The sequence below is a fragment of the Crassostrea angulata genome, unplaced genomic scaffold (genome assembly GCF_025612915.1).
Source record: "Crassostrea angulata isolate pt1a10 unplaced genomic scaffold, ASM2561291v2 HiC_scaffold_148, whole genome shotgun sequence".
NCBI lineage: Eukaryota > Metazoa > Mollusca > Bivalvia > Ostreida > Ostreidae > Magallana > Magallana angulata.
This window is the reverse complement of record NW_026441703.1, coordinates 141,127-162,070: the sequence shown is the minus strand read 5'-3', so window position 1 is coordinate 162,070 and position 20,944 is coordinate 141,127. Positions and strand designations below refer to the sequence as shown.

At 35.4% G+C, this 20,944-nt stretch overlaps 1 protein-coding gene, 1 long non-coding RNA gene and 1 pseudogene across 3 annotated transcripts in view; 2 read left to right on the top strand and 1 right to left on the bottom strand.

Moving 5' to 3' along the window:
- The window catches only part of LOC128169557 (sushi, von Willebrand factor type A, EGF and pentraxin domain-containing protein 1-like), a 160,512-nt gene that overhangs the window by 24,409 nt on the left and 115,159 nt on the right, over positions 1–20,944 (bottom strand). For both annotated transcript variants that reach the window (XM_052835674.1, XM_052835673.1), the window contains 3 exons: positions 20,157–20,315; positions 5,409–5,576; positions 2,053–2,145 (listed from right to left, as the gene is read on the bottom strand). In XM_052835674.1, the coding sequence (XP_052691634.1) occupies positions 2,053–2,145; positions 5,409–5,576; positions 20,157–20,315 (420 nt within the window). The remainder of the gene's footprint in view (positions 1–2,052; positions 2,146–5,408; positions 5,577–20,156; positions 20,316–20,944) is intronic.
- On the top strand, positions 8,679–12,720 carry LOC128169560 (uncharacterized). Its single transcript, XR_008241555.1, has 7 exons — positions 8,679–8,947; positions 9,190–9,330; positions 9,793–9,878; positions 10,129–10,232; positions 10,451–11,209; positions 11,676–11,809; positions 12,450–12,720. It is a non-coding gene; the product is annotated as an uncharacterized LOC128169560 (long non-coding RNA).
- On the top strand, positions 13,105–17,927 carry LOC128169558 (uncharacterized; annotated as a pseudogene).

Sequence of the window (20,944 nt, the reverse complement as noted above, 5' to 3'; positions counted from 1 at the left end):
GCATCTGAAGCTACCTCTTCGAATCATTTATATTATAGTTAAATCAACTATGCAGTCTATTAACAATAAAACATGTGACCTGTTCAAAAAAACTAAATCTCATCCAGCATCTGAAACCTATGGCTCAGATTCAGCATTCATGCCTGTTAGGTGCATCAGTATCACACGACGCATCATCCATGCAAGTTGAGTGAAGTTAGGACCAGTAATAACGAAGATATTATCATCAGAGGGCACCTGTTTCAAAAACTTTAACCAGCTCTAAAAACCTTAACCTCCTCCAGCATCCAAAACCTATGGCTCAGATTCAGCATCCATGCCTGTCAGGTGCATCAGTATCATAAAACATACCATCCATGCAAGTTTGGTGAAGTTAAGACTAATAATAATTAAGATATATTTTTTCAGCATCCTTGATAATGAAGATCAGGCTTTGCATCTAAAGCTACGTCTGCAATTCATTTATATTATAGTTTAATCAACTATGCAAGTTTAAAATAGTACTATTATCTATTAAACATGTGACCTGTTCCAAAAAACTTAACCTTATCCAGCATCCGAAACCAATGGCTCAGATTCAGCATTCAAGCCTGGCAGGTGCATCAGTATCACAATACACACCATCCATGCAAGTTTGGTGAAGTAAGGACCAGTAATAACTAAGATATAATAATCAGAGGGCACCTGTTTCAAAAACTTTAAACCGGCCCCGAAAACTTTAACCTCCTACAGCATCTGAAACCTATGGCTCAGATTCAGCATTCATGCCTATCTGGTACATCAGTATCATAAGATGCACCATCCATGCAAGTTTGGTGAAGTTAGAACCAGTAATAATTAAGATATCATAATCAGAGGGCACCTGTTTCAAAAACTTTAACCAGCCCTGAAAACTTTAACCTCCTCCAGCATCTGAAACCTATGGCTCAGACTCAGCATTCATGCCTGTCTGGTGCATCAGTATCATAAGATCCACCATCAATGCAAGTTTGTTGACATTAGGACCAGTATTAACGAAGATATCATTATCAGAGGGCACCTTCTCCAAAAACTTTAACCAGCTCTAAAAACCATAACCTTCTCCTGCATCCGAAACCTATGGCTCAGATTCAGCATTCAAGCCTGTCTGCATGGTGCATCAGTATCATAAGACACACCATCCATGCCAGTTTGGTGAAGTTAGGACCAGTAGTAACTTAGATTTTGCTATCAAAGGGAACCTGCACCAAAAACTTTAACCTGCTCCAAAAACCTTAACCTCCTCCAGCAGTTAATTAGATTTTGCTATCAAAGGGAACCTGCACCAAAAACTTTAACCTGCTCCAAAAACCTTAACCTCCTCCAGCATCTAAAATTCAGGATTCATATTAAGCATCCAAGTTTTTCAATTCCATAAATAGGTCCAGATGCATCATCCATGCAAGTTTGGTGAAGATAGGACAAGTAATAACTTAGATACAGGACCTGCAACAAGAACTTAAACCAGGTCCTGACACCAAGGCTATGCCAGGTGTATAGCATAAGCTCCCCCTGACTTCGTCTCGGTGAGCTAAAAACCGATATGTTTTGGTTTGTTTATCACAATGTTTATCTGAGGCATTATTATTAATAAATTGACTGAGTTTATAAGATATAGGCCGGACACAATTGCATAAATAGATGGACAGACACATGGGAGGACAAGCTGATTCCTCTTTATCCCTTCCAACTATGTTTGCTGGGGTACAGAAAGAGGAATTCTTGGGTACTGTTAACCCTAGCTGATTTCTTTGAAATTGTTTTGATGTGGTATTGGTTAATTTTCAGAAAGTAATTTTAGAATTTGATCATCTTTAAGATAAGCACATTTGTAATCCATTTGCTGTAGGCTAAGTTACAGAATTTTTAAAGCCAACTTTCTTACACTTGGTACTTTACTAAAGGGTACACATTTTGTAATTAAAATTGTAGTGGGCTAATATCAAACTGCTAAAATAAGCCTGCTAGAGTTACAGATCATTATTTTCTAGACTGTTTGCTTCATTTAACATAAACAGAGTTTTAATACTCTACCTTCGTTACAAACGCAAATTGCTTCATGGTTAAGGAGGTGACATGCTCCATTGCTACAGCCTTTCAATGTTGTACTATTACATTCCACTTTATCTAAAAATCAAACAATTATACAATCATATGATGTCAACCATTCTATGAAATACTGCGGGTAACGTTTAACATAGAATTAACTTTGGACAGCCTAATGTTTGCCTTATATACCAGAAATTGTGTATTTGCAGATGAAAAAGACATTGGTAATCATTTGCATCTATTAAAGGGACACGATTTGACATAAAATTTTCAAATTTTATTTTTTCATTTTCAATGATTATACTGATAAATTTTGAAGTTTATAATCCTATGTCAAAATTGAAAATCAATAGCAATTTATATGCAAGATACAGAATTCATAATTCTTTGTTTTGTAAACAAAGCTTGAATATTGTCATTTTTTACATATGTGTTGTATTGGTGTAAGTTTCAATCAAATGTATCTTTTCTTGATACAGTTAAACTCGTTTAGTACAAACACAGATATAGCGAATTCATGGATATAGCGAAGTTTTATTAAGTCCCTGGTAAAATTCTTTTCCAATATTTGCAAAATTTTATGTTTATAACAAGTTTGGATATTATAATGAATTTACGGATATAGCGAACTAATTTTGAATCCTGTAGAGGTGAATTTTACCCTTTTATAACGAATTTCTTTACAAATTAAAAATTTCACACTAGCATTTCCAAATAAAAGCTTAAATGAATATATTTTATATAAATTATTCAATTCACAATCAGATTATTAAAGGTATCAAAGTATTGTATTTTTACTTTAAGCCTAAATTAGCAAAACTTATAGTCTGGTGAAAGAAAACATGTATATAGTTAAAATAATATGCTTAAGTTATTATTATGAATTCGTTATATGGATATAACAAATTACAGACATAACAAAGTAAATCCATTTGTCCCTAGGACTTCCCTATAACCGAGTTTAACTGTTATAGTATTTATGAAGATAACTCTCGATAGCTCGAATAAGGTAACTCTCGATAGCTCGAATTCATGGGACCAAGGAAAAACTTTGAGGTTTCAAGAGTTCGAGTTTTCAAGAGTTCGGAATTTTCAGGGTTGACCGACGGGTTCTAAAATTAGTCTTACCAGATGTTATGATGAAGCCATTTATTTAGTTCTAACCTTTCGCATGTGATTAAACAACGTTTTCTTTTCAGTAAAATATACAGTACTGGATGTTATTAAAACTGAATACAAACAACTATTGAATAAATTCATGATAATTATTTATTTCATGCATCATATTAAGACAAGATTGCTCAATACAACTGGACTGCAAGACGATCGACATATTGTCATAAATGTGATAACTGGGTATCACCAATTGTTCCCACTGTACGGGTCCTTCACCAGCTGTAAGAACTTGTTCAGCAATAATCATTATTATGACAGGTTAATGATGCTGATAAGCTTAATTTTTACAGTTCTATAATTCTAAATTTTGACCATGGCTCAATATTATCGTTTCGTCTCAATTAATTTCTTATTTTCATTGCATCTCCAAAATATCGTAAAACGGTTAATTATCAATTAGGTATCGGTATGGTCAATCATCAAACAATTATCACCTTGCAGGACAAGTGTCGCCGAACGCCTGGAGCCATTAAAATGGCCAAGTAGGTGTTAATTAGGTATAGCGCTTGGAGATACACAGCGACTTCGAGGTATCGAAAGTAAGAAACTATATAATATGAACAACAGGACTGCAGTTTGACTTCAAGAGATCAAGGGTTTCGAGAGATCAAGAGTTCGAGAAATCAAGAGTAAAGGACTAAGTGCAGTTTTATGCAATTTTTGCCCCCCAAAATTAAAGTTTAGAAAGAGCTTTAAAATAAGGTGAAAGATAGTTAAAATCATATTGGAAATAAAGGTGTAAAAGACTATCACCACAGTGATGTCATAATGAAGAAATGATGTCATAAATATTGCATTATTTTGATAAATTGATGTTTTGTAGCAAAATACAAAATATGGGTGTTTTCCGATGGTTTTTTGACTGGGAAACATGGAGCGCAGGCTTGCTCAAGTACCATTTTTTAGTATAATATGTATAACTATCTGAAGAAAAACTTAGTTAAAATCGCACTTGAGCAGACCTGCGCTCTATACTTCCGAATGCAAAATATAGAGCAAAAATGAGAATATCTTCATTTGTTGGCAAATTTGCGGGAATTAGGTCATTTAGGTGACGTCATAGATAAACAGCGAGTGAGCAATGATGACTAAAATCAAGATTAAAGTTATAGGCATCCTCTTTACAATGATTTGTGAAGATTTCATTTTTATACGATACTATTTTAAAATTGGTTGAAATCGGGGGCAGATATTTGACCATACTGCACATAGTCCTTTGCTTAATTATATAGGGAAAAAAATCGGGACCCTAGACTCACTTGGAGCGATCAAGAACTTTGAGCGAACGAAGTTCGAGCCAACGAGAGTTACCTGTATTGAGTTAGTTTAAATTGTTTTTTGCATGTCATTTTGGGTAAGAAATGGTAATTCTCTACCTTACATTTTTTGTAAACAACTACTGTACACGTCTTTAATTCCACGTGTCTAAAATTTCAAACAGGGGTAAATCTGTTTAAAAAATGCACGACTTTATAATCAATAATTCTTCAAAGTGAACTGCTCAATATGAATGCCAATCGCAAACAACCCACAGGGTGTACATGAATCTATGGAAATGTCCGAAATAATAAGTGGCAATTAGCGCAGGTCTTCACAACAATGGCTTCGATAGGGCCGCACAGCTGAGGGGTGTTAAAAAATAAAGGTGAATCAATTGTTCCGTTATATTAAGTTGTATAATAAACATAAATCATACATAATATTTATGCTTGCGTTTTTAAAAGTGCTATAATTACGATAGGGAAGTGGTAATTTAGGCCCCACTCATGCACACATCTATCAATAACATCTGTTATGGCGGCATGCACGGAGATCGCAAAATACACAGTGAATATTCACATTGGCTTAATGTTCACGGAAAATTGTCTGACTGTGAACATAGTGAAATTAATAACACCGTAATATTTTCCTCGTTTACAGTATAAGACTTGAGCTTTGTTTACATAACAACCAATTCTTACCTCTGTATCTCGCTTGTAACTTGACTTTAACATTTAATATTTTGGTCAATCATTTAAAATGCACCAGTTCACCATTTTATACATAAAAAATAAAAACAAATTTTTTGATCTTAAATCGTTTTCAAGTCCCTTTCATGAAATTTTTACTATAGTCTTTGATGACTTTAGGACACAACTACTATTTTATATACTGGTAAAACATACCTATGACGACACAAGAACTTGAACTGTTATGGCCCACACCTTCAGTTCTTTTATTTTCATCACATTCTGTACAAGTTGTTTGTTCAGCACCATCTTGGTAATAATGGAGTGGACACTCTTGACATGGTTCATGTCCAGTTAAAGAATATTTCCCAGGTGGACAAGGAGCTATAATGATGGTAGGTTTCAGTTTCATATTTTCAAGTTTCAAGCTGACAATAATAATCAAAGTACTGAAGAACTGAAGGTAGCTGATTTTGTCGATGTTTATTTATTTTAAAATCAATGATATGTTATTTTGCATAACAAGTTTATGTAGTTTCCAATTTGTATTTGAATTACGCACATTTTTATAATATGAATTTTTGGATTTTTTCTACAAGAATGTCGAGAAACCCCTATATGAATCATGTTAAATAATATTTAAAGATAAAATTAATTCAATCAAACTATGTATCAGTAATAAAAATATTTCTTGAAAATTGTATGGATCCAAGCAATATTAAGGTGGCTCTATACACCACTTTTTTATGACGCAGTACGCAAAAAAAGTAAATCTGGAAGCATGCAATTCCGGTACTGGCTGATTTAAACTGAGGCAAATTGTATGGGGACTGCTCTTTTGAGAAATTTGGTAAATGAATAGATCTAATTTGATAATTGGAAAATTCATTATTTACAAGTAATGTGGTATGTGACACCTTCACGTTGTGTCGTATATAATTTATCGAAATAAACAATAAAATCAAGTATAATTTTTTTAAATGTTTTATTACCGGCATCGATATCTTACAGCTTTGCGCAGAGGGTTAGTGGGTTCACTACAAACCTGTAGGTCATGAGTTCGAATCCTGTTGGGGACAATAAAATTTTTAATTTTCCAAAACTTTCTAAAACGTATTTTTTGGTTGAATATTGGGTGGGAAAGAAAATTCTAAACCGATGAGAGTATTTCAATTATAATATACTTTAATCTACATTAATATCGACAGATGTTCCTGACCATCTTAAGGGGATGGGAGGGTGGCTTTGAATTTCTCTCAGGTTGGGATACATAAATCCTATTAGTTATTTTTCCCCTTTATTTATTTGACTTAGTTGTGCATTAAAGCGAATACATTCATTTATATAGGCTTATAATGAAATATGAATGTATTTATCATTCCAACATGATATTTAGGAAATTTTCTTCAACTCCGAAATGAAAAGTCCCCAAGGTGTTTGGGCCTTGGGACTTAGGAACGATAACTCTTACCTGAGGAACTTTCATACCAAATAAAATTTAAAATATTTTTTGTGATTATTTGCAATGATTTTCATTCAATTTTTTATGTCACATTTATTAAAATACTTTTTCTTATAACATCAAGCAGCTTTTTCAGATGATTTGTCAACAGAGTAAGAAATTATGCAAAATTATGTTTTTGGGAAATACTAAAAACAAAATTGCAATAATAACATTTTTGATTGTTAAGAAGTGTTATTTTTTTTTTAGGTGTTTGAAGGAAATATCCATCATTTAATATTTATTTGTTTGATGAGATATCGGCGCTTCTGATTGGTCGAAAAGTTTCTTTGATACCTGCATCAATAAAATTTTTGCCGGAACTTCTTTTCTCAACTGTTCTGATCTAACACTATTTATAGAACGGGAATTTCCAAGATAAACACTCTCAACAAAATGTAAAGTTGTGTCTGTTTTATTGTCAGCAAACAAAATGCAACCTTGTGAATATAAAAACTTGAAAGTTTAACCTTCAAAAATAAACAAAACACATTATTTGATTCACGAAATGGAAAATTAAGCGTCTTCTCATGATTTCGTCTGCTTGAGATCAATCAACATTTACAGCAAGGCTGGCTGTTCCTTTTCCAGGAATATTATAACGAACATATATGCCTATAAACTTTCACTGCTGTTCAAATTTGGTAACGATGATTTTTAAATTTACACACGTACATGATCGGTCATCAGTGATCAGAATAAGCGTCGTAAAGAAAAGCTATGAGTAATGCATCAACTCCTTCGGTGCATTCCAAGTGGCAGATATACCATTTAAGTACATCACTGGCTATCTAGTTACTTCAACGTTTACAAAAGTCACTTATACATACTATTCTTTGTCAACATATCAGCTATTTTCGTCCACGATCGCCTTTTCTTGAATGGTTATGTCCAGTTGCATATTCCAGCGATCTCACATGAAAACTAGTTTTATTACGCGTTTTTCTGCACAGTGAATAATATCACAAGCTATCGCATGTATTTTCCTTTCCAGTGAATAATATCACAAGCTATCGCATGTATTTTCCTTTCGTTTTCAATTCTATGCGCATTGATGAAGTTTTCCAGTCAATTTTTTCTTTGATTCGTCGATCAATAGAAAAATTATCATCTTCATTTCTTAAATCATATGACAAAAAAATTTCTCTCAATTTGTTAATATTTAACTTTTTAAAAAATATTTTACAAAAACAAGAAAAAACAACAACAAATTATTTAAAAATACCTATTAATATTATCCCTATCATCATTTTGATAGTTGATAAGTATATGTTTTGTGGTCTTCTATTGAAAATTGGAATAAACTGTGGGTGTTTAGAGCCATCTTAAACTCTAGTCTCGTTCAACCAAACGCTCAGCTGACACCGTAAATCTCCGACAAGCAAGAGAGACTCTATGCTTGTTGTAGATTTATGGAGACAGCCGAGCGTCGAATTGAACGAGACTATATTGAACTCTGGCGTAGAAATACATACAACTACAAAAGATATCTAAATTGTTGGTACCATTTAAAATCTGACTATTTTCAAGGTATTTATAAATAAGTTTCCTTGAAAAACAATGCTTTATCATACATTACATCAAAATTTATCAATTATTTTCAAGAACTAAGTCTTGTCAGCAGCGATGATTTGTGCTGAGGTCCAAACACTGTTTCACTTTCGGTTTGTCCAAGTAACTGCATAGGAGAGTTGATTAAAATCAACTCCCAAAAATTGATTTAAATATAATACCTTATCATATCCTTGCTTTCTATAAGATTTTGTTTTAGTATACAGATATTTAATACCTTAATACATGTACATTGTTCAAAATACTAGTAACAAATGTAATCAAGGCAAAGATTGTATTTGAAGGGCAAAAAGGTAAAATTAAATGACCTATTCCTAATAGGGAAAAACACTGACCCGTGATCCTTTATCTTGTTTCTAAAAACAAGAGGCCCATGGGGCCACATCGCTCACCTGAGCAACAATGACTTTAAGGTCTTACGCAAGGAAATAGCCAATCAAACTGAACTTAGTCAATTGTAGTTCCATATATATAGAGACAATTTCTTTTCTTTCTTCCTTTTTTGGCACCTTATTTTAGGCCTGTAGTATTGATTTTGGACTCAGTGGCTAGGAGAATTATTACTTTAGGGGAATTGTCACACTAATTTCAGTGGAACTATTTTTTTTAGATGCACATGATGCAACTTCCTGGATGGTGCTGAGCCTGTTTGTCAACATATGGAACCCACGTGTATTTGGGGGTAGGTATGTTTACTCTCAATTGTCTCTCTTAGAAACCGCTTAAGGCATTATTTTTCTGATCTAAAATTTTTCTTGAAGCATTTAACTAAAATTTCTCTTTCATAAATTATATGCTGAGAGTATAGTTAATTAATTAACTGAATTAAAGCTATATAGTAACATATAGTGAAATTAATTCCTTGTGTGAGACCTAAAGAGAAACATGTAACTTTTATTTAAACTGCATTTTTTCGAATTTCAGGAGTTGTCTCCCTTGTTAAAGATCAACAATGGCGGATAAAAAATGCGGGATGCTGTCTTGTCACCAACGGTGAAATTTGACACCTGTGTACCCGTATTTCAACCAATCGTCTCAGTCCTCTCTGTTGTGTACATCAGACAGGTAAGAAAATCAAGATAATTGTTTGCAATCATTTTAATAAGATAAACAATGAAAAATATAACATATTTACATGAACTGAGCACCCCATAAAAGGACATTTCACATTTTACACACTCATCATTCACACATTACCATACATTCAGTGCACATTATTTAAACAGAGCAATCATTGAATGTAATACAAAATTCATATGATAGGTATAATATAACAAACATTTCAAACATGCTAACTACACCCCCCCCCAACCCACCTATGATAACACCCCACCCCCCCCCCCCCCAACCCACACTTAACTACTTCCTGTTTAACTTTGGATCTGTTAGTGACTTACTATAAGTGTCTTTAGACTTTTTATCATAGAGCTGATATCTTTTAGATCTGTAAAATTTTCTTTGGTTTTTATATTTTAAGAGTTTTTGTTTCATTTTAAAGTAATTTTGCCTATTTTGCTGTTGTTTTAGATGATGGACCACTCTACTTCCTTTTACAACAGGTGCCCCTACAAATTCACAAAGTTCCAATGTTGAATTTCCATGACCCCGATTGAGTGAGTGCACAACTTTATGTATTCTACTTTCAAAATTTCTACTACTTGTAATACATTTTGGATTTGATTTTAAATATGCCCTATTAAAAGATTCAGATTTTTGTGTACAAGTGTGATATTTAATTCTATCAAGATTATTAGGTCCCAAAGTCAGATTTATACGGTCTTTTAACAAGCACATGTCTTCTTCTGTCATGCTTAATTCAAAGTCACGAGGCAACACTGAAGAGTTCCACTTATTGTTTTTCAGTCCGCGACAGGAGAAGGAATGAAGTTGGCAGGACTTTCCGCACTGTCCTTGGTAGCAGCTGATGATGGAACGGACAGCTGTTGACATGGCCCGTTTCATCAAAGGTAATCACCTGAGTAGTGTTTGTAGCAGTTTTCGTACTCGGTCCTGCATCTAAGCTTCAGGTCCAGGGCAAATCTCCTCTGCATGGATTCTCTCATAGCTTTTGTTCTTCCAGGAAACATGTGACTGCTGAATGGAGCTTTAGCAGTCTGTTTTCTCTGAGAGTCAAAGAAGTGGCGCAGGTCTTTGAGGTTTTCAATCATATGCCCTTGCTTTTCAGATGCACCGGAAGCAGCAGCACTATCTCCATCACTGGTGAAATGGGAAATGATGAGTGGACGGTCATCACTTTGCAGCTCACTGATGCATTCCGCAGCCCATCTCTTTTCGTCTCCAATGGTGGTCTCTGGAGGAATGGTTGCAGTGCGGCCTTCATGTCCGGGGCAGGTAACTTCCTTCCCCTTGGCTCTAAGATAGGTGCCTTTCTTGCACAGTTTATTGCCACAAAACACTGCCACAACATTCTTCTTCTTGGTAACATTTTCACTTAAAGTGTATGTCACTTGTGTGGCAGCTTGGAATGGTGTTTTCCCTATTGCACTGAAGGTGGCATTGTTATACCGGGCATCTCCTTCCGCTCTTATAGGTGTATTGGCAAGTCCACATTTCTCGTTAAGCTCTTGAATGTCCTGCCTTATTTTCTTCATGCTGTTTTTGTTCACGTCAGTGATGATTTTGCCTACTTTGTTGCAGGTCTGATGAATGTTTGTGGCTGATGCTGGTTCGATGTTTGCGCCAAGAAGCATACCACGCATACCCTCTGTTGTAAGGCTGGTACCCAAGTGACCGACAGCCATGGCAACATAAAGCTGTGCGGCTCTCCGTCCCCTTCCTGATCGACTGACTTCCTCGTACAGCTTTTCACTGTGACTGGTGTAATGGCACTTCTTACATCGAATGGAAAGGATCCATGCCAGGCCTCTCTTTTCCTCCCCATGCTGGTTCCAGTCCAGTGAACCGTCACAGTCCGGGAATTCCTGTGAGTGCTCTTTAAATGCATGGTTCCATAGTTTAGCAGTTTTTCTTGATGGAGCACTTTGTTAAGTCTGGAATTAGGGTTCGGTGACTCTGCATCCGTGTAGGAGTCTACCAGCTGCACTTCACTCGGCCCGGGTCGCAAAATCTTCATTTGACTGCCTCTACGCTCAGCATCGCTTATTGTGAATATTCCATCCTTCTGCTGCTGTACAACGTCCTGAAACTCTTCTTTACTCAGCCTTCTTATAGGACATAGACACTGTACTGGACTGGTGGTCCCTGTACTTTTCTGGCCCTTGTGAGGTATGTTTCCTTTTTTGTACTGATGTTGATGCAGCCACTTTGGTCCTTTCTTTGGCATGATTTATATTGAACTGTATACTTGTAGACTTTTTCTAATAATATGATGTTGTGTGTGGTGCAAATTTTTAAGTATTGTAAACTTTCATACTGTTTATTTATTTTAGAGCTGCCATGTCTTCTAAGAGGAACCCCCATCTTTGATGACTGATGGAAAAGCCTCATCACCCCCCATTGCTTAAGAACCTCTTATCTTAATCACTAGCCATTAATCAGTGACCACCGTTATCAACGCTCCAAGGTACATTATTGAAGACTCTTCTGGCACTATTTTTTCCAGTGTCTGTCTTTGTCTTAGAATTAAAATTAACAACTTTTTGCTAATTAATTCCAATATTTAAGTCATTTTCCTGTTTCTTAGCTAATTAATGTCTATTAATTAGAGATGATTTTTTTTTAAAGCACATACACATAAACTCTAACATTTCAGGTTTCATTTCATTCCAAGCTCTTTTCTCAATATCTCACTAATTAATTTTTATTGAGTTTTAAAAAGATGAACTGTAGATGAATATTAACAGAAATTTACTCCAGAATTCAGCAAGCTGTTAAGAAGAGTTATCTCCTATTTTTAATCCCTTAGGGTCAAAAGTAGATTTTCATACACTAGCATATAGGTGATAGATACCTACTAGACTTTTTCTGCAAATTTAATTAAATTTCATAAACTTTTAGTTGTCTTAAAGGTCTTACGCAAGGAAATAGCCATCAAACTGAACTTAGTCAATTGTAGTTCCATATATATAGAGACAATTTCTTTTCTTTCTTCCTTTTTTGGCACCTTATTTTAGGCCTGTAGTATTGATTTTAGACTCAGTGGCTAGGAGAATTATTACTTTAGGGGAATTGTCACACTAATTTCAGTGGAACTATTTTTTTAGATGCGCATGATGCAACTTCCTGGATGGTGCTGAGCCTGTTTGTCAACATGTGGAACCCACGTGTATTTGGGGGTAGGTATGTTTACTCTCAATTATCTCTCTTAGAAACCGCATAAGGCGTTATTTTTCTGATCTTAAATTTTTCTTGAAGCAATTAACTAAAATTTCTCTTTCATGAATTATATGCTGAGAGTATAGTTAATTAATTAACTGAATTAAAGCTATATAGTAACATATTGAAATTTAATTGTAGATTAAATTATTATTTATACACCAGTTAATTCCTGCTGCTATCTAATCTTAGCAAAATATTCGGGTACATACATGTAATTAAGACAATGTGTTATCATGTAATTTGAGACGTGTTTAGTATCAGTATTGAATTGACCAATCAGGGGAGAGCAGCCAGGGGCATTGATGCCTAGAGGGGGGAGTCTGGTATTGATACAGATGTTTTCAGCGTGAACGCTTTGAGTTCGAGAGCTATATTTTGTCTTCCTAATATTGAACATAACTTTCATTTCAAGTGAATTTACTGTCGGATGATTCGTTGATGTGATGTCCTAGAGTTTTGATCATCGTTATTCGATGTGTGTGTTTAACTATTACCTAATTCAGGAATTTCTTCTGACTGACTTCTACAGTACCAAAAAATATGGGACCTAAATGAACGAGGCATTCGCCTTATGCCTACGACCCGGATTTGCCAGGAAATTGGACAACTTTTCGTTTAAAACAAGCTTTGAATAACCGCGGCATTATTTATCCAAGCAATGCAAAACGATTGGTGGAAGAGAATTCTATTAATAGACCAGGATCCCCGCTGGACGCGCAAGGTGCGCCTTCCCAAGATGCCCCAGTTCAAAACAATAATGGCGGCGATCAGCGAGTGATGATAGACTTAGTGTCGAAGCTTTCGTCTACAGTACAGAGTCTGCAGCAAAACGTGATAAATCTGACATTGGGTGTGAATTCCATGAACACCCAGACTACGAGTTCATCGGTCAGCACAGAAATTAATCATAACATTCAATCTGGCGGTCAGACTAACCAAGCGAATTCGTCATCGAACGACGTAAACAATACGTCCAACTTTACTCTGTCCTCAGCCATGGCAGCTATGTCTTCTTGAGTGAGTGGACCTAGTGCTACAACAACTGGAATTGCGAACCAACAACCAGCACCTTCGTACAAAAGGACGAGATTTGGGTTCTCGGCTGAGTCGCTTCCGTTAGTTGAAACAATTTCTCCACAGTTAAGGCAACAAATCACGGCAGGTAAAGACATAAACTTAGCTTCAATTCTTATTCCTTATTATGTGCCCACAGAGGACAAACCGCAATCAGAGCAAAAAAATGATTATCGGTTACAAAGATCACTCTCGCTTGGAGAATTCATCCAAGCGTTTGGCATATATCAAAATGTGATGTGTGAAGCATACCCGCAGAGACGAGTCGAACTGGATCTCTATGAGAGGGACATCATCGACATGGCAACCAGATACCCTGGAAAAGGATTCTATGAATATCATAGACAGTTTAGTTTGATGGCGGCTTCTCATTTAAGATTTAACAATATCATGGTGGATTGGTCTGTCAGAAACAATACACTTTTCTGCAATATCTTTGCCAATGCGAAAGCACAGTCATGTACACACTGTCATAGCACTCTCCATCTTACAAATTTCTGTGCTATGGCTGCCACGCAGAAAACAGAAAAATTGCAATTGGAGAGAGAAGTCGATTCCTATGGCAGGAAAAGACTGTATCATGCAGGAAAGGAGATCTGCAACAACTTTAATGGCACAAGAGGATGCCAGCTATCTAGATGTAGAAATGCTCATATTTGTTTAGATTGTAGAGGTGAACATGCTCGGCAGAATTGTACCTTAGCAAAAAACGGCAACTGGCCCCCAACACTTGGGGCCTCCGACCCATCCAAAGTAGTTGGCAACTACATGAGCTCTGTGAATACTCCTGTCAACATAGACATACTACATTTGTGGCTTAAAGATCATCCAGATAAAGAATTTGTGTCATATTTAATTATCGGTTTGCAGTTTGGTTTTCACACCCGTTTTCAGACAATTCCAGAAACACCATTTGAATGTAAAAACTTAAGATCAGCTGAAAAACACTCAGAATGTGTTGGAGACCTCATTCAACAGGAAGTTAACAAAGGATATCTTTTGGGACCGTTTAGAGACATACCTTTTAAAAACTATAGAATAAACCCTATTGGTGTAGCCGAAGGGAAATATTCAAAGAAGAAACGTCTTATTGTGGATATGTCGGCTCCCCATGATAACGAAGATATTCCGAGTTTAAACAACTTGATAGACAAACAAGAATTTTCCTTGACTTACGTGAAGATTGATGATGCAGTTAGCCTCATAAAACACTTGGGCTTGGGATCTTTTCTTATTAAGACAGACATAACTGATGCCTTCAAGAATATACCCATTCTAGAGGAGTTGTGGCCGTTTCATGTAATCAAGTGGAAAGACAATTATTATTTTTACAAAAGATTAGTGTTCGGAAGTCGTTCAAGTCCAAAGACCTTTGACTATCTATCAACAGCAGTTTGCTGGATTGCGGAAAATGTATTCGATATCTCCAATGTTCTGCATCTCTTAGATGATTTTCTGGTAGTGGTACCTCCATGGGGAGACGCATTCGAAGTTATTCACAGATTTCTCAATATCTTTAAAGAACTAGGTATTCCTTTATCATCAAAAAAGACAGAAGGTCCCTGTAATGAAATCGAATATCTTGGACTCTACTTAGATTCAGCAAAGATGGAAACAAGATTACCTAGAGAGAAACTTACCAGAATAACAGAACTGCTAGAAACATTTCAGTACAAGAAATCATGTACTAAAAGAGAGCTCTTGAGTTTACTAGGTCACTTGAACTTTGCATGCAGAGTTATATTACCAGGTCGCTCATTTATTTCTCACCTTATTGCCTTGTCCACTACCGTTGAACCATTGCATTACCATATCAAAATTGATCGTATGTGTAGAGCGGACTTGAGCATGTGGCTCAAATTTCTAAGATCTTGGAATGGTGTGTCTTTCTTTATCGATGGCAACATAACAGAGGCAGCAGATATGCAGTTATTTCCTGATGCAACTCCTATTTCATATGGAGGATCATATGAAAACCAATGGTTTCAAGGAGATTTCCCCGTAGAAATATTGCAGGAAAAAACATCAATGGCTTTCTTTGAACTTTACCCAATAGTAATGGCTTGTCTTCTGCGGGACATAATTGGAACAGGAAACGTATTGGATACTATTTCATTGTGACAATATGGCGACAGTTGACATAATTAAGAAAAGACGCTCTAAAGTCCCTAGTATCATGAAATTAATGAGAACACTGACGTTTCATGCTGCAAAAAATCACTATGTTTTACATGCCAAACATATTGAAGGTCACAAAAACTGTATAGCTGACGCACTTTCTCGTTACCAGATGGAGAAATTCCGGACTCTACTTCCTGGAGCAGAGGCGAATCCAACTCCTTGTATCCATCACTCTATGATGTTGACAGTCTAGACCAGCAAGTGACAGAACTCTTAGATGCTTCTCTGAGTACTTCTACGAAACAGACTTACAGTTCAGCTTTGCAGTGTTTTATTACCTTTATGTGTATGAATGGCGCAGTTTGTTCTAGAACATCATTACCCTCTATTACTGAGACCACACTTGTTTACTTTATATCTCATTGTAAATCAGTTCTAAAGCTGAAGTACGAAGATGAAACTGTATCTAGCTGGCATTCGTTATTATTACATTGTAGCAGGTTTAGGTGATGTATTACATAATTGTCATCGCTTGCATTATGTTCTTAGAGGTGTTAAAAAATCCCAGACAAATCAAGTTGTAAAGCGTCTACCTATAACAGTACAGATTTTGAAAGAGTTGGTCATTTTGCTAGATAACGGAGCTTTTTCTCCGTTTTTTGACTCGATGTTAAAATGCATGTTCTTATGTGCCTTCTTTGGATTCCTTCAATGTGGAGAAATAACATGTAAGAATGCTTCTTCTGTAGATTTTGTTAGAATAGAAGATGTTAGTTTTCATGATGGGAACAACACTTTTGTATTAAGATTACGGAATTCTAAAACAGATCCGTTCTCTAAAGGCGTAGATATCACAATTTTTGAAAATGTATATTTTAAACCTGTACATAATATGCTTGTGTATCTGGAATCACGAAAGTTGTCTGCTTGTGACCAATCTTCACCATTGTTTATCGAAAGTGAACACTGTTGCCTGCCCATAACTAGAGACAAATTCATTCAACATCTTAGGGAACTCTTGCGCAGAAGCAGTTTTCGTGAGCAGAACTAATCGGGTCATTCATTCCGCATCGGAGCAGCAACTACAGCGGCAGCAGCTGGCGTTGAAGATCATGTCATCAAAGAACTAGGCAGATGGTCATCTGATTGCTATGTGAGATACATTCGTACCGATCGTCAAATAATCAAAAACGCTCAAAACAACATGTGCAATGCGTCACCATGTACTGTGTAATAGACATAGCTGGTCATACTAAATGCTTTACGCCATCAAGCTTGTCATCTTATAGTTAGTGGAACAATAGGAATAAATATGTATTTTATTTGTATTTTTTTTTTTCTTGTTTCATCATTGTACAACAGTGTAATACTTTATTACACCATAACTATATGTCAAATACTTAATTAACCTTTTCCTTTGCTTGGGGGCTTCACTCATTTTATTCGCTCATTTGGTGGTCATTCCTTGGGGAATTCTGCCCCCAAGGTCAATTCTAGTGACATTTGAAATAGTTATTATAATCTTATATAACATATAGGTAATTTGGTTGGTTAACTAGACTAGGCTGGTGTAGCATGTAGATAATTGTTTTGAACAATTGAACGATTGTAGTTGATATGGGTTGTCTTGCTCCTCTCAGTTTGGGCAATGCGTCAAATCTACGGTATAAACCCAGAGTTTTATGCTGCCTGCTGGGATCAGCCCCAGGCATTTGTCCTACTCCTGGGATCAGCCCGGAGTTAAATTGCCTGCAGGGATCAGCCCTGGGCACCATCGTTATGCTGCTACTCCTGGGGTCTATGCTGCTACTCCTGGGATCAGCCCGGAGTTTAATTGCCTACAGGGATCAGCCCTGGGCACCATCGTTACTCTCCTGGGATCAGCCCAGAGTTTTATTAGGCCTGCAGGGATCAGCCCAGGCCACTTTGTAGTACTTCCGAGATCACCTTGGAATTGATTATTCTATGTACACAGTAATAGTGGTAGCTAGTTTTTAGATGTTAGAGGTAGTTATTTTGATGGTTGAAATGAGTAGCCCCCAAGACGCCAAAGATATGTTTATTGTTTATGATGCAGGTATATTTTACCATGTATGTACAAGTTGATGCAATGTATGTATTTGTGATTTTCTGATGGAGTGTTTATGGTATATAAAAGTGGAACCTTATCTTAATCTTTATCTTTGTTACTTGTAAGTGTGTAAATAGTGAAATTAATTCCTTGTGTGAGACCTAAAAATGGGTGTTCAAAAGATTTTGTGCCATATGACCCCTTGATAGATTAACAAAAAATAAATATTGTAAAGTATTTGAATTTTACACTTTTTTTACACTACCGGTAATATGTCCGCAGTCGTCGCCCACGATGAAACTCATATTATAACTTTATCATGTGATATCAAACAAAATATATCAATTTCGTTGTGGGCGACAGCTGCGGACACATTTTCCTTTTCAAAAATCTATGACAATATGTGCCAGTTTTTCATCATTTTTGACTAAATCTTAGAAATATGCCAAAATGTCTAAGTCATAAATATTTTTTAAAACAAGATAAAACTTTTTAACCTGGTACTTTATATACACACATGTTCAAGATGGTATACATGTATTTTTATGAGATTTAAACAACTTTTGAATTTAAGGGCAATTATTGAAAAAAACTGTACCTTCTTCATAGTCAAATATAGTTAGTAAATAGAAATTGTAAACAATTAAACACAAGAAACATGCACTAAAACAAATAAAGAGCACAATTTATTTTTCAAAATGAATCATATCTATATATATACCTACATATTTCCATCAGCAATATTAAAATTTATTTAAACTTAATAAACTTGAGAAAATGCTGAGCATCTCAACAAAACACATTGGATTAATCAACCATTACCCAAAAGATCATACCGAATTACCGATAGAATGAATTGTATTTTAGCACTTTGTTAATACATCAGATTTTGCTTAATTTGCACAGGTAAACAGTCAACTGTCTGATTTACCGAAGTCTCTGTTTGATTTGATGTGTAAAAATTACAAAATACAGGCATTAGTTCCCAGGTTACAAAGCATAAATAATGAAAACGAAACGAAAATCAAAACAAGCTAACACCACCGTCTTATGTGATAACTGTCAATGCATTGAAATATTTAACCTCAATTTACTTCACAAAATCTGCACAGATGTATTTTGCATGTTTCAATGATTCCCTTCGCACGTGATTCGCGCGAACTGTTGCACAACAAACAAATTCATTTTTTGTCATATCGACCTGTAAAATGTTGACCGGGGTTTGCCTACCCATTTGACCAACGTGGAAATCAACAATCGTCAATAAATTCCAAAATACGCATTGTTGTCTAATATCAATATTTACAGCAAATACTGTGGAATCATTAAAATTTGTGGGAGCTCGATCAATTTTCGTGGAATTCGTGGGTGGCCCTCCCCCACGAATTTAAATCCTCAACGAAAACAATTTTAAAAAGAGTTATCTTTGTTACTGAAACAGTAACCAACGCATCCACGAAATTACATCCCCGCTAATGAACAAAATAGTCACAGTCCACGAAAATTGGGCCCCACGAATTTAAATGATTCCACAGTACAAATATACCCGTTGGTAACATATCCTGAAAATTTCAATGACATTGGTTAAAAATTATTGATGAAATTGAAAAATCTCGATCTGCCCCAGCTTTTATTTTGTCCTGGCCCGAGTTTGCCAACCCATTTTACCAAGACTCGTATGGAATACCGAATCCAAAGCTATAAACTGATTGAAACATGTCTTTCCTTTATTATTGTTTTCGTAATAACTCAGATTTGAAACAGAATTAGTCCATAATTTTTGCAATTTATATTTTCCTTTCAATAGGAATTAATTATTTATGCTAAATTACGTTGAATTTGTCTCACAGGTTTTGAAAAGATTTTTAAAAATGCACCCCCCTTTTTCTACAGTTTCGAGGTTTTCTCCGCTTTGAATGAAGATCAATCTTTCATTTCTGCAATTTATATTCATCTTACCATAAGTATGCTTTGTGCCAAAATTGGTTGAAACTGGCATGGTGGTTTTAGAGAAGAAGTTCAAAATGTAAAAAGTTTACAGACGGACGACAGACAAAATGTGATCAGCATAGCTCACTTGAGCTTTCAGTTCAGGTGAGCTAAAAATTGAACCTTCCACATTGTACAGTTAGATATCTGAAGAAAATATAAGTTTTTAGATTTTTGCAGAGAATTTAAGGCTTAAATTGATGTTGATGAGTAAATCATGTGACCTAGAGCTTGTTCTATGCAAGAACTTGGCTTTGCTTTACATTTTCATTTGCTAAGCTTGGAACATATAACAATAAAAATACCCCTGTGCTATGCATGAACATTACACTCTTACCTTTACAGCCTTCTATATCAGGAACACCATTCATCACGTCTGTTATATAATTAGCAGGACAATCTTCACAGGTAGTTGCATTTACCCAATACTTATCTTTGCCACATGGTCTACAGTTTGTTATTCCATCCTCTGATGTAAAACCAGGTGGACATTTTGCTGGTAAAATGAAACATTTTGGAAATTGATGATTACAACAATATATAAAGCATCTGTATCTACCCTTACATCTAATTCGTTTCAATAAAAACCTAAAAACTGTAAACTTCAATCCAATGAAAGATATAAGTTTTATTAAAACAAAAATCCTGTAGTATCATTAGGCTTTTTTGCGAGACAAAATAACTTATGCTTTTTTTTTTCTTTTTTCATTATTATCATAACATATACTTTAACCCTTATTTCAATCACTTTTCTAAAAAAAAATGTCTGTTAAATTGTAATTTTCGTCAACCATTTAAACTTTATAGATTCACATTCATATAACTACATGCTGTCATTAGACAGTAATACCCGCACCAAGTGTTTGCCCATAAATAACACTGTTTTGTACCAGTTTAATTAAAAATGAAGGCCACATGCAAGCTCCGGTAATACATTTAAAAATTATAGTTTTCATAACTGAAGGTTGAGATCCCTTCCCATATGATAATACACATGAGCAGCACTTTATGTGCAATTTGGGGTTAAACTGTTTGCAGTGAATTTTCAGTTAATCAATAATCTTAACATTTCATGTCATAGAAAGTATAATGGTCTATATAATTATTACAAACAAAATTAAAAAT